The sequence below is a fragment of the Macaca fascicularis genome, chromosome 2 (assembly GCF_037993035.2).
Source record: "Macaca fascicularis isolate 582-1 chromosome 2, T2T-MFA8v1.1".
Taxonomy (NCBI): domain Eukaryota; kingdom Metazoa; phylum Chordata; class Mammalia; order Primates; family Cercopithecidae; genus Macaca; species Macaca fascicularis.
The window spans coordinates 78,745,626-78,760,994 of NC_088376.1; the positions used below are offsets into that span (position 1 = coordinate 78,745,626).

At 37.3% G+C, this 15,369-nt stretch overlaps 1 protein-coding gene across 1 annotated transcript in view; it reads right to left on the reverse strand.

Annotated features, from left to right (window-relative positions):
- Positions 1-15,128, reverse strand: part of ZBBX (zinc finger B-box domain containing) — a 144,256-nt gene extending 129,128 nt beyond the window's left edge. Inside the window, exons 1-3 of the mRNA XM_015445484.4 lie at positions 15,076-15,128; positions 7,731-7,847; positions 3,375-3,488 (exon numbers count right to left, since the gene is read on the reverse strand). Coding sequence (XP_015300970.3) covers positions 3,375-3,488; positions 7,731-7,798 — 182 coding nt within the window. The 5' untranslated portion in view covers positions 7,799-7,847; positions 15,076-15,128. The remainder of the gene's footprint in view (positions 1-3,374; positions 3,489-7,730; positions 7,848-15,075) is intronic.
- Between the last annotated feature and the right edge of the window lie 241 nt (positions 15,129-15,369).

The window sequence follows — 15,369 nt, forward strand, 5'->3', positions numbered from 1 at the left end:
AGAAGCAAGAGCAAACACATTCGAAAGCTAGCAGAAGGCAAGAAATAACTAAGATCAGAGCAGAACTCAAGGAGATAGAGACACAAAAAACCCTCCAAAAAATCAATGAATCCAGGAGTTGGTTTTTTGAAAAGATCAACAAAATTGACAGACTGCTAGCAAGACTAATAAGAAAAGAGAGAAGAATCAAATAGATGCAATAAAAAATGATAAAGGGGATATCACCACTGACCCCACAGAAATACAAACTACCATCAGAGAATACTATAAACACCTCTACGCAAATAAACTAGAAAATCTAGAAGAAATGGATAATTTCCTGGACACTTACACTCTTCCAAGACTAAACCAGGAAGAAGTTGAATCCCTGAATAGACCAATAGCAGGCTCTGAAATTGAGGCAATAATTAATAGCCTACCAACCAAAAAAAGTCCAGGACCAGATGGATTCACAGCTGAATTCTACCAGAGGTACAAGGAGGAGTTGGTACCATTCCTTCTGAAACTATTCCAATCAATAGAAAAAGAGGGAATCCTCCCTAACTCATTTGACGAGGCCAACATCATCCTGATACCAAAGCCTGGCAGAGACACAACAAAAAAAGAGAATTTTAGACCAATATCCCTGATGAACATCGATGCAAAAATCCTCAATAAAATACTGGCAAACCGGATTCAGCAGCACATCAAAAAGCTTATCCACCATGATCAAGTGGGCTTCATCGCTGGGATGCAAGGCTGGTTCAACATTCGCAAATCAATAAACATAATCCAGCATATAAACAGAACCAAAGACAAGAACCACATGATTATCTCAATAGATGCAGAAAAGGCTTTTGACAAAATTCAACAGCCCTTCATGCTAAAAACGCTCAATAAATTCGGTATTGATGGAACGTACCTCAAAATAATTAGAGCTATTTATGACAAACCCACAGCCAATATCATACTGAATGGGCAAAAACTGGAAAAATTCCCTTTGAAAACTGGTACAAGACAGGGATGCCCTCTCTCACCACTGCTATTCAACATAGTGTTGGAAGTTCTGGCTAGGGCGATCAGGCAAGAGAAAGAAATAACGGGTATTCAGTTAGGAAAAGAAGAAGTCAAATTGTCCCTGTTTGCAGATGACATGATTGTATATTTAGAAAACCCCATTGTCTCAGCCCAAAATCTCCTTAAGCTGATAAGCAACTTCAGCAAATTCTCAGGATACAAAATTAATGTGCAAAAATCACAAGCATTCTTATACACCAGTAACAGACAAACACAGAGCCAAATCATGAATGAACTTCCATTCACAATTGCTTCAAAGAGAATAAAATACCTAGGAATCCAACTGACAAGGGATGTAAAGGGCCTCTTCAAGGAGAACTACAAACCACTGCTCAGTGAAATCAAAGAGGACACAAACAAATGGAAGAACATACCATGCTCATGGATAGGAAGAATCAATATTGTGAAAATGGCCATACTGCCCAAGGTTATTTATAGATTCAATGCCATCCCCATCAAGCTACCAATGAGCTTCTTCACAGAATTGGAAAGAACTGCTTTAAAGTTCATATGGAACCAAAAAAGAGCCCGCATCTCCAAGACAATCCTACATCAAAAGAACAAAGCTGGAGGTATCACACTACCTGACTTCAAACTATACTACAAGGCTACAGTAACCAAAACAGCATGGTACTGGTACCAAAACAGAGATATAGACCAATGGAACAGAACAGAGTCCTCAGAAATAATACCACACATCTACAGCCATCTGATCTTTGACAAACCTGAGAGAAACAAGAAATGGGGAAAGGATTCCCTATTTAATAAATGGTGCTGGGAAAATTGGCTAGCCATAAGTAGAAAGCTGAAACTGGATCCTTTCCTTACTCCTTATACGAAAATTAATTCAAGATGGATTAGAGACTTAAATGTTAGACCTAATACCATAAAAACCCTAGAGGAAAACCTAGGTAGTACCATTCAGGACATAGGCATGAGCAAAGACTTCATGTCTAAAACACCAAAAGCAATGGCAGCAAAAACCAAAATTGACAAATGGGATCTAATTAAACTAAAAAGCTTCTGCACAGCAAAAGAAACTACCATCAGAGTGAACAGGCAACCTACAGAATGGGAGAAAATTTTTGCAATCTACTCATCTGACAAAGGGCTAATATCCAGAACCTACAAAGAACTCAAACAAATTTACAAGAAAAAAACAAACAACCCCATCAAAAAGTGGGCAAAGGATATGAACAGACATTTCTCAAAAGAAGACATTCATACAGCCAACAGACAGATGAAAAAATGCTCATCATCACTGGTCGTCAGAGAAATGCAAATCAAAACCACAATGAGATACCATCTCACACCAGTTAGAATGGCAATCATTAAAAAGTCAGGAAACAACAGGTGCTGGAGAGGATGTGGAGAAATAGGAACACTTTTACACTGTTGGTGGGATTGTAAACTAGTTCAACCATTATGGAAAACAGTATGGCGATTCCTCAAGGATCTAGAACTAGATGTACCATATGACCCAGCCATCCCATTACTGGGGACATACCCAAAGGATTATAAATCATGCTGCTATAAAGACACATGCACACGTATGTTCATTGCGGCACTATTCACCATAGCAAAGACTTGGAATCAACCCAAATGTCCATCAGTGACAGACTGGATTAAGAAAATGTGGCACATATACACCATGGAATACTATGCAGCCATAAAAAAGGATGAGTTTGTGTCCTTTGTAGGGACATGGATGCAGCTGGAAACCATCATTTTTAGCAAACTATCACAAGAACAGAAAACCAAACACCGCATGTTCTCACTCATAGGTGGGAACTGAACAATGAGATCACTTGGACTCGGGAAGGGGGACATCACACACTGGGGCCTATTATGGGGAGGGGGGAGGGGCGAGGGATTGCATTGGGAGTTATACCTGATGTAAATGACGAGTAGTTGGGTGCTGACGAGTTGATGGGTGCAGCACAGCAACATGGCACAAGTATACATATGTAACAAACCTGCACGTTATGCACATGTACCCTAGAACTTAAAGTATAATAATAATAATAAATAAATAAATAAATAAATAAATAAAATTAATTCAGTCAAAAAAAAAAAGAAAGGATAAGACCCAATAATGTTCAGAAGAAACAAAAGTAATGGTAATTTTAAAAAGCAACATGCCTCATCTAAGTGGCACAAAAACAAAAAAAAGAAGGCCTTTGCTATTGCTCGTTCATTAGTTAAAGTCAGAAATTATCCATCCATTAAATGCTTTTATTGGAATGACAACAGTATATAAAATCGTTCTTTAAATAATTTAGTTGATTCATCTAAAATTCTCTAAGAGTTTCACCCACTCTCTTTCTTCCTTTTCTTTGCTTCTTGTGGATCGGAATTCTTGCAGTTTCTTCTCCATCTCTTGGTTCTCAAACTCTAACTGTACTTTCTCCATTCGCAGTTCTTGAGCATTTCTGAAGACGTAAGATTTAAATGGAGTAAGCAGAAAAACAAGCAAAGCCAAAATAATTTTATATAATCTTTTCCTGTTAAATTAGAATCATGAATAATAAGTAAAATATTTTACCTATTTCTTTTTTACTACTCTGAAATCTGGTTTTTAAAGTTAGCATTTGCCTTACATCAAAATCCTGAAGCAAGTTATCTCTTCAAATCTTAGACTTTTGTTTTAATTATTACATTGCTAGGGGTTCAAAATTATAATTAAATTCATATATAAGGCATGTTTTTATATATACACAAATATCTATGACATACAAACAGAAAACAAAATAAAAATATTTTCTAATTTTCATATTGTTTTGCCTCCAATGTAGTCAAGTAGTTTGAAGCATAGTATTTAAAACAATAGACAAAACATACATTTTTGCTGAGCTGGTCATCTCCGAAGTTTTAAACCTCTACCTTTATGTCATATATGTATGATGAGGGGGAAAAGGTAGTACCTGTTTGAGACCTATTAAGAAGAAAGCCCCGATTAATGGTTTTGGTACAGGAATTTCTGTACAAGAGATTTTTATAATATCTGAAACTCACTAAGCTTTTGACAAAAGACATTTTCTTCATTTTACGAAGTCTGGTTATCAGTATTAACCACCGACTCTTTCTTTCATAGATCTAAGCAAACTAATTCTCTAGCTTTTACTATTATAAGTCCAAATCTCTTCCTTCAATATTACATTAGTGTTTTACTACTATCAAGCAGTGTGGGCACCCATGCATGCTATGGCATGGAACAAAATCAAGGCATAATGAAGCTCAGAAAGGAGAAATCTTTCTAGAGGTAGCAAGCAATTACCAAAAAGCAAGTGGGCCAAGGATATGTCCCAAGCAGACACAATCCAGGAAGATATACAGAAAGTGATAGGAAGGGCTGTCCAGAGGGTTCAGAGAAACTGGCTGAGATATAGAAAGAGAGGCGTTTATTTTCATTGTATCTACTCCACAATGAGTAATGCAGCTTCTACGGCAAATAAACACTGCTAGGTAATAGAATGTGAAATACAATGGAGCTTCAAGTATTGAGAGGAATAGAGAAGCATGAAAGTAATTGAAATATAGTGGAATAGGGCTGTCATTGGGGAAGTACAGGGGGCTACCTGGGCACAAAGAAAGAGCACATACCCCAGTCCTGTGAATGCAGAAACAGTTCCTGGAGAAGGTAAAGGATAAGCTGAGACCTAAAGGATGAAAGGACTTAGCCAGTCAAAGGGCAGTGATGAGTGTAGTGTTCCAGAAAGAAAGGAGTGTGGACACAGGTAGGAAAGAGTAATGGGTGGGTCAAGGAACTGGAAGTTCTCTGTGACCAGATATTAAGTGCAGAATACAAAAAGTAGCAAAAAATCAAACTGCTGGAGTGGACAGGATCATGAAGAGCCTTGTAAGCCATGATGAGAAATCGGGATTTATATTGCATGAACAATGAGGATCATTAAAGGGTTTTAAGAGAATTGATCAGACTTGCATTTAGAAAGATCACTCAAGCTGTATCAAAGGAAGTCAATTAGAGGGTACAACGCTGGAAGCAAGACAACCAATTAGTAGACTATTCCAGTAATCCAACTAATAGAGAATTTGGGCTAGTCTGACTGAGCAGGCGCAATGGAGAGAAAAATTGAGCTTTTGAGAAATGTAAGAAAATAGAATTAACAAGTTGGAAACTGACCAGAAGTAGGTGACTGATTAGAGAGGGAAAAAGGAAGAAATCTAAAATAATTCCATGTTTCTTATTTGAGCTGTCAGGAGGACAATAGTGTCTTTTCCTGAAACAGACCATTCTGAAATGGGCTGCAAGTACAGTTCAGGATGAGTCTCACAGTTTATCTCCCTGCCTAAAGTCTTGACAGCCTACCATACTTCACAAACTGCTTACAGGAGAAGAGTTGAAAGAACAAATATGATTGTGTCACTCATTTGCTTAGAAGACTTCTGATGTTTTTGAAGTCCCACTGTGGTAGAGGAAAAGGGTAAGGCTGAAGAAAAAGACTGGCCTACTGACCAAGTGGTCAAGTTTATGGTCAAGATTGGATTGTATGGATCTCACACAAAACAGAGGATTCCACATGGAGATAATGTTATACACAGAGTTATAAAGGGAAAGCAAGGCCACTGAGGGAAGCTAACGTTGATCCTCAGCTTTATTTATTTAATTTATTGTTTAAGAGATTTCTTTAAGATTTCCAAAATGATCAGTTCAGCAAAAATATGTATGTTGCCTATATAGAAAAAAAATTGTTGTTTTAAATATTATGCATCAAACTATTTGAATATATTAGAGTCAATACAGATGGTGTGAAAACTAGAAAATAATTTCTAATCAACACAACAAACCCAAGGACTAGAAAGAGGACTGAAATGGTTTAGGGGCTGGGAAAGAGGTCGAGAGGACTGGAAGAACACCAGAACGTCAGACAACATAAAGACAATGTCCAGCAAGAACAGGCTTGGAACAAGGAAAAAGTGAGAAAGGGAACTCTATGGTAATTACCATGAGTGGGTGTTCCTGTGCTGGCTTTTAATGGTTTGTGGATCAGGGAGACGGACAGACCAGGGAATAGTGATTCCAACTTATTTCCAAACTCTTTACTATGACATACAAGTTAGTTACCATCTAGACCCTGCTTTTTTCTCCACCTTTCTTCTTAGACAATTGGATATGTCTGAGAAGTCCCCAAAATCATGTGGTCTCTGTGCCTTTGCGTAAGTTTCACCCAATAACTACCCAACTAACTGCATCTCTCACTCAGAACTTGGGTACTTCCTCGCTCCTGCTCTAGCAGTTTGAGCCATGTTCTCTCCTAGTCCCTTGCCTGTACACATCACACCATGCTTCATTCTGTATTGTCAATGTAACTGTACTCATTCATATTCTCTGTAAGCTTTTGGAGTGCCAGGACTATCACTTCTTGCTTTTGTAGCCATCATTCCCTAGCACAGTATATAGAAAATGCACACTTAATAAATGCTTGTTGGCTGAATGTTTATAGGTATAGACATATGGCCTGAAATATGTCACTGAAATCAAATAATGCATGCCCCTTTTACTTTTTCTATTAACAAAATTTGTAGTCCTAGCAATTAGATAGCACCTCTCCCCCAAAAAATATGGTATAGTAATAATGATAATGCCATATATTTTTATAACATTTCCAGTTTACACAATGCTTTTATACCCAGTATCTCAAAGGTGAAGAGAGCATTAGAATAGCTTTGAAGATATCAAATAACCACAAAGCTATTGATCTGGATCAAAAAACTCAGAAACTCAAATTAAGAATGGTAGTCTGGCCCGGGTGCAGTGGCTCACACTTGTAATCCCAGCACTTTGGGAGGTAGAGGTGGGAGGATTACTTAAGGTCAGGAGTAAACCAACCTGGCCAACATGGCCAAGCACTGTCTCTATTAAAAATACAAACATTAGCCAGGTGTGGTAGCATGCGCCTGTAATCCCAGCTACTTGGGCGGCTGAGGCAGGAGAATCGCTTGAGCCCGGGAGGCGGAGGTTGCAGTGAGCCGAGACCGTGCCAGTGCACTCCAGCCTAGGCAAGGGAGCAAGACTTCATCTAAAAAAAAATTAAAAAAGTCTGCCCTCATCCCATGCTGGCTGCCTCTTACTGATATTTAAGAGGAAAGTCCTAAGTATTTCCAGTGACTGTAGGTGACATCATAGACAAACAGGGAGCTATACTCTCCCACACCCCTGCAATGTCATAAAATTCCCAGGATGCCAGTAATTGTTTGGCTCTGGCTGAATGCATCTCCCTGTCATCTAGGACAGACCTCTCCTAGAAAAGGTCAATTCAACATAATGTCCTTTATGTAAAGGGCTAAAGTATGTAGTGCTTTCTATTTCCTGGTTAGGGGTCTCTCACCCCAATAGTCTCCCTAAATTTCAGGATAATCCTTACTTAACTTTGAATAAGGGCCATGAAAAATATGTTTAACATTCTATTGCATTACTTTAATAGGTAATGAACCAAACTTTTATAACTTGTCACATTGGTTCTTGTGGAATAAATATTTTTAATCCTCATTTTTAAACTATTATAGATGTATAGTATTTCAAAGCTATATTCTTATAGATAAAAATACAAGAATGTGAATAATGAAGATAAGAATTCACAAAATAGTCAAAATTACAATATACAGAAGCTTTGCAACTATTCCTATTAAGAAATAAATATATATTAACTCACCTATATTTTAGCTTTACAGAATTTCCAGGTTTTCCCCATGGAAGAACTACAAAATCTTTTGTGTTCATGATTACCACCTTAATGTTGTCTAAAAGTTATTCTGATTTGTAAACACTTCTGTAAAAGTAACAAAGACAAAAGAATTATGGCAGAGTTGAAGCAGTATAAGTTACAAATTCAAAACTCCATATAGTTCAGCAATGTTTTTAAAACTTTATGAGGGAAGAGGCTGAATCAAAGTTTAAACAGCAAAAATTATACACTGTTAGCCCTTTTTCCCCTGCAGCCACGTATCAACCAGAGAATCAAAAATATTAGAATAAAAAAATACAAAAAATGTACAACTATTTACATTTTATTAAGTATTATAAGTAAGCAAGAACTGATTTAAAGTATACAGTAGGTTATGTGTAGGCTATATGAAAATACTATGCCATTTTATATAAGGAACCTGACCATTCTTAGATTTTGGTGTTTGCAAGGTGTGAGGGTGTTACTGGAACCAGTCTCCTGTGGAAACCTAGGAATTACTGTATTTTAAATATAAGTTATGTAAGTATTTATGTACTAATAAAGTTAGACATGTATTATGTCTGATGGAATTAAAATTTCACCAATATTTATGTACAGCTGACCCTTCAACTTATAAAGGTTAGGGGCATCAATCCCCCAAAAATCTGTGCATAACCTCTAATTTCCCCAAAATTTTAGTATTCTATTGTTCATCAGAAGCCTTACTGATAGCATAATCAATGAATACATTATGTATGTTATATGTATGTATATACTATATTCTTTTAAAAAGTAAGTTAGATAACAGAAAATGTTATTGAGAAAATCATAAAGAAGAGAAGATGTATTTACTATTTATTAAGTGGAAGTGAATCATGATAAGGGGCTTCACACTGAGTAGGCTGAGGAAGACGAAGAAGAAGAGGAGTTGGTCTTGTCTCAGGAGTAGCAGAGATGGAAGAGGTAGAGGACATGGAAGGGGAAGCAAGAGGGACAAGCACACGAGTGTAACTATTATTTTTTTTAAATTATTTATAAGTGGATCTGTGCAGTTCAAACCTATGTTGTTCAAGGGTCAACTGTATAACAAAAGACTACGGAAATATTCAACTAAAAGTGGAGGATGCATTCATTAAAACAAACTAAAGCACGTATTCTGGCTTTTTCTATCGCTAAGGCTATAAAAGTATACCAAGTATTTGTTCTATCTAAAAATAATATCCAAGGCCATGCAGAGAGAAATGAAAAGAATCTTTGAGATACAATCTAAACCCAATAATCTTTATATATATATATATATATATATGGCAATATAAAATGAAAATTAAGGTATGTAATAATTACCCAAAGGCATTCTAACATCCTCATTTATCAAAGAAAATTTTAATGATACTCTTTGGCTAAGATCAGAAATTAGCATATTTTAGAAAGAATATTTCAACAAGAAATGAAACAAAAAGGACTTTCTGCTTAACTTGAGTTAACCAGAAAATTACATTATTCAGAACACCCTGTTTCCCAAGTATCCCAATTATTCATGGTTCTATAATAATTTACTCTGTAATGCTGAATTACTAAGTCACATGAACAACTATTAGATTTTTATAGGAATAAAAATGTCCAAGTTCTAAGAGCTTTTAAAGGAATATGAATCAATATTATAGTGACCATAGACTTAAATGCCCACACCATTTAATGTTGTCATTTATTTATTTGTTCCTATGTGTGTCCTCATAACCACAATAAACATGCATTAAGCTTCTGCTATATACAAGGCAGTGTGCTGAGAGGTATGGAGAGGAGTCAAGGCCCAAGGAAGTTTGTTTTCTGAGCTCAAATGGTTTAGAGTAAAATAGGGCATATACGACCCTAAATATAAAAGCCATAAAACAAGGTAAAAAATATAAGGGCTATAAAATTTATACATGTGATAATATAGGAAGTGAAAGAAAAGAGAGAATTCAGCTGGTTAGCTTTTAAGTAAAGCTTTGAAGGAGAAAGGAGGCTTAAAGATAAAAATATGGATTAGATGAATATCCATACTGTTGGAAAGAATAGCTCTTGAATAAGGAACTAATGAATAGTTACACTTGCTTGGTGTGCAGGTTACATGGAAGAAAAAAAAAAAACATGAATTTAGATATAGTGGCTGAGGCCCAATAATAAGTGGCTTTAAATGTCAAGTTTATAGCATTTGGAATTTATTCTGTAGCTAATAAGAGTCTAATAGGGATTTAGCAGGGAAAACATAAGTCTAGAAGCTTTGCTCTAAGACTTAAGGAAGGAAAGCACCAAAATTGGAGTTACCTAATGAAAGGCTATTGCGACATCAAAGTCTGCATAACCAAATGAGTGATTCTTCATTGTTGTTCCTTTGGGAGACTATCTTATATTTCAACGATGCAAAAAAAAAACATTTTTGCGACGCCTCTTTTGAAACTGTCTACAGAATCCATTTTACATCTGGGCGCGGTGGCTTATGCCTGTAATCCCAGAACTTTGGGAGGCTGAGGTGGGCAGATGACTTGAGGTCAGGAGTTCAGGACCAGCCTAACTAACATGGCAAAACCCCGTCTCTACTAAAAATACAAAAATTAGTCAGGTGTGGTGGTGTATGCTTGTAATCCCAGCTACTCAGGAGTCTGAGGCATGAGAATCACTTGAACCTGAGAGGTCGAGGTTACAGTGAGCCAAGATTGCACACCACTGCACTCTTCAGCCTGGGTGGCAGAGTGAGACCCTGTCTCCAAAAAAAAAAAAAAAAAAAAAAAAAAAAAGAATCTATTATCACCAACAAACACACAAATCCATTTTGTTGTGGCTCATTTGAAATTAAAAATGATTGTGCAACAGGAGCAACTATTTTTTTCACTCAAACCTACCTCCAAATTACTTGGACTATCTCCAAAAATTAAATCTAACCTGAAAGGGTAGATCTTCACCATTTTGGAGGAAATTCTCTAGGAATTTACTCTCTGAAGATAATTGCAAAATGGAATTACACAAAATAATTACTACATTTTAAATAAGGTAGTGGTTGCATCATGGGACTAATTATATTTGTACGTTCAATCCACAAACATGTACTTAACTGTTCCTTTGTGATCCCTATTAGTGGTCCCAGGTATTGAAGTCACGGTGGCAAATAAGCCATGGTGTCTTCCCTTGAGACCCTCACAATCAAGGGGAAATCCACACAAGCAACCACAATATCATAGGGCATTTTGATAGAAGAATCTATAGGAGGCATCTCACTCAGACTCAATTTTCAACCACCAAGTCTTGTCTCTCAAAGCTAAATTAAGTGTCAAAGAGAAATAAAGACACCATAGGAATGGAAAACTAAGATTTGGTTTGCTTTTAGGGAGGGAGGTGATAGCATTTTCAAGTGTAATTCCCTTTTTCTCCCTCATTTTTGTAGGTAGTATTTTTGTCCCATTTTTATCAAATAGCGGCTAGCAAAGGTACCTTTCAAAAACCTCCAGGAATAATCCTGATCCATAACATGGAATCTGTATTGCTTTCTGATCATATTCAGGGAATCCAAATACTGGCCTCTTGCCTACAATCGATAACTTTGTCACAAAAACTTCCATAATGCTATTATTATCATTAAAGAGATAAAATAATCCCCAAAGTCAATCTGTCTGATTATTAAAATAATCTAAATTGCTGTAATTTTGCTTACACATTGAGATATACAATATAATTTTATGTGTATGTATATATATAAAGCTAAACTGATATATGATTGACTTTACCGATACAAAAAATGAACATCTGTAAATCTCATTACAATAAGATGACTGAGATTTGTAGCTCTGCTTATAATGTTATTTAACCAATAAATGGTCTTATTCAAGGGGAATTTCACTTCACTGTATGCAATTAGTAAGCCTTCTTCTCAATTATGTATTTTATCAAGTCACCTACATAAGCCAATTTCCTTGTATGAAGAAAAAGGGGAGATTATCATTCTGAGTCATATTATTCTGCCTGTTTCCTTTTGTAAAGCCAACAGAGAATTCAGTCACCTTTCTTGGGATAGCAAGGATATAACAATGTCAGCAGCAAGAATAATAAAGCACAAAATTTTAAGCACCTAATAAAACCAGAGGAATACAGATAAACTCCTTATTATGCAAAACTTATACTTCCTTATGTCTTTTGGTCAATTTTTTAATAACTAAATACCAAATATTTAGTAGTGATTTGGAAAAATTTCTAGTTCCTGATTAGACTACATTATTTTTCTGTCTACAACCCCCTTTTTCCTCACACATAATACCCAATATAACCCAAAATTATCCGGGATGGTTTGATGATCCTTCTACACGTGTTCCTATTTTGAGAAAGCAACCCCCACATCAAAACCTACTGCCATAGAATGGAAACAAGGAATTTACAACGCTCTATACAGCTAGAAACTCAGAGCATTCCGCTAGAGGTGCAGGAGAACACCATTGGCAGAAAGGGAGGTTTAGGAAACCGCTGTTTACAAGAAGGGCCACTTTTTGTAATTGGAAACTTATCTAAGGTTAGTTAATTCTTCTAATGACTCAGATCATGTTAGGCTCAAAACTTAAAAACCATACCGTAAGTAGGGATTTTTCCTTACTGAAGCAATATTTTGAAAGGGTGTAATTAGCAAGCAACTTTGGGTGAACTAACATGTTTAGGCATTTAGTACCATAGTACTTAGAAATCACAGCCCCAAGAAAGAAATGTTAAATAAGAATTTAAAATAGTTGCTTTTAATAATTAAAAGAATTTTAATTTTAACATCTCCTCTATCTAATTATCGTTATTTTAAGTATATATATTTTAAAATATTTAAAAAATTATTAGGCAAGAACTGATAATACATGATTCCTAGAATAGTATCTTGTGCTGGAGTGTCCTACTAAATAAATGTGTGCCACATTCTCATAGCAAAAATTCTAAAAGTAAAGCAGGTATTGATATCCTTTGGCTGTGTCCCCACCCAAATCTCATCTTGAAGTGTAATCCCCATAATTCCCACATGCGGTGGGAGGGCCCTGGTGGGAGATAACTGAATCATGGGGACAGTTTCCCTCATGCTCTTTTAGTAAGTTCTCACGAGAACCCCCTTCACTTAGCTGTCATCCTTCTCTTTCCTACCACCATGTGAAGGATGTGTTTGCTTTCCCTTCTGCCATGAGTGTAAGTTTCCTGAGGCCTCCCTAGCCCTGCAGAACTGTGAGTCAATTAAACCTCTTTCCTTTGTAAATTATCCAGTCTTGGGTATGTCGTCATAGCAGTGTGAGAACGGACTAATATAGGTATTGACTTCAGGTTGCATTCAATCTTTCAGCCAAACAAGATATCTGATAATAAAATGCTGCTTCAAGGCACTAAATGGTACCCAAGTCGCCCATTTTTTACCCTCTATAGGCAGGTTCTCTTGAGAACAACTGAGAAACTTTACCTTTAGATATCAAGGGACAAGATACCATTTTAAAATACTTTCAATTAAAAATAATAAGCAATATTAAAAGGTGTTGAATTTAAGGTCAGAAAACCTAGGTATCCTAAATTCACTGGATTTAAAGTCAGAAGACCTTTGCACGACAGAAATTCTCTGAACTTCAGCTTATCCAAGTAGAAAATGGTAAGGACCCTCTCCCCCTCTAATTTGCAGGATATTAAATAAAAGGTGTCTGATTTGTGACCTGACTTGTCTAGCTGTGGGCTCCTATAAGACCTCCAGAGAGCTCATGGTTCAGGGAAAGGGGCAGCCTTAGAAACTACCTAGAGAAGGAACAGCCTTAGAAACTACCTAGAGAAGGAACAGCCTTAGAAACTACCTAGAAAAGAAAATGGAGCATCAAGGTTCTACTTTACCCTTAGCATCTCTGATTTCATCTTTTTTACTTAATGAGCTTTAGTGTTTACCTCTCTGCTCACCAAGTTTTATTCTATTCAATGCTCAACTCGAAGGCCGCCTGTATCATGAAGTTTCCCTCCATCGAAACCAAGCTTCTCCTCGTATACAAAGACCATGTCTATTAAATTCATTTGCTATTGTATGTTACCTTGTGTTATTTTTTGCATCTTTGTTTATATAGATTTTGTTTCTCTAAGTAGCCCAAATATTTGAGGGTAGTCCTACCATTGACCTTTGAAACCCCAACAATCAGTACAGTCCCTACACATAATGTAGTGCCAATAATAATGTGCTAAGCAAGTAATTTTTTTCTACTGCTTTTAGTTTTTTGCACAACCTACCCTATGGAAAAAGATTAAACACACCCTCTTTCCCACTTCAACTAACCTTTCTGTTTTATTTTTTCAATGTTTCCTACCGATCTTGATGAGCAATCAACAAATATACACTGAACTCTCTTCCTGCTGGGAGTCAGGTTAAGCACTGAGGAACAAGGTCAACCAGACAGGTGTAATACCAGTCTTCACTGAACTTACACTCTGGTGAGGGAAGTAGGTAAAAATGAAAAACCAAACAAACTAATTGCAAGAATTATTAAGTGTCTTGAAAGACATGAAGGAACTACTTTCAAACAATTTATTTGTAATACAATTGGTAAAATTATGGAAGGTCAGGGCAGGTCTCTGTGTAGACTATAAGATAAGCTAAATTGGAGAAAGGCAGAGGGAGTCGTTACGTTCGCATAAACATACAGTTTGTATAACTTTAATCCTGTGTAGCTTCAACTTTACTATTTTTTAAAATGAGCTTTGCTAACTTTAGATTTTAAGTCAAGCTATCAAATATATATAACTGAACCTTATATACCTGAGTGTCTCTACTGCTGATTTTGGGAAGAAAAAAATAAACATCCACAACTTCAGATGTCTCAGGAATTGGGCATCTCGCACCATAGTCTACTTGTGAGTAAACTTCAAGGACGTGGGTGCATGTGAACGCGCAGGCAGACTAAAGGCTACAAAAGGGGATGAAACATGGTTTCTCAGGGTGCCAAATTTTTCATAAGGTGCAAATGACTTCAAAGGATAAAAGGGGCTAGTATTTGAAAGTGTCGGGCTGCAGAAGGGGTACAACTGATGAAGTCCCCCTGTCTGGGGTTCACTCTTGATTCATTTATCCATTAGCATCTTGGGCTGGGAAGTCTTTGGTGTATACCAAAGGCTTTCAACTCCTGAGGCCAGGTCCCCGTCCTGCTGCCTGCAGGCCTGGCACTATGTCAGCATATGGCAGGGGCTCAGGAAACACCTCCGCTTTCCAGCCGCGCTGCCCGCTTTGCTCACCGCACCAACTAGCCCCGGCTTGCGGCCCACTAGGCGGACTCAGAGACGCTCCTCTCCCTCATCCACCCTCAGCCAGACAACCCACCTGGAGACCCCAGCCTCTCGCATCACCACCGCCGGCGGGCCGCGGATAGCTGCAGGGAGTTTCCGTCTTGGTCTCCTTAGGTACCGCGTTACCTCGGTACCCATAGCAACCAGAAAGCTGGGTTCTGCCACTGTCCGCCGGCAGAGGGCGAAAAGGAGCCTGAGAAATGAGAGAGGAAGGGGCGATCACAGGAAGGAAAGGGCGGAAAAACTCAGCAGGCTCTGGAAGCCTGCCAGAGATGATCTTGGAGATTAGGTATGTGCTAAACCTGAGCACGTGTCATATTCCAACCAC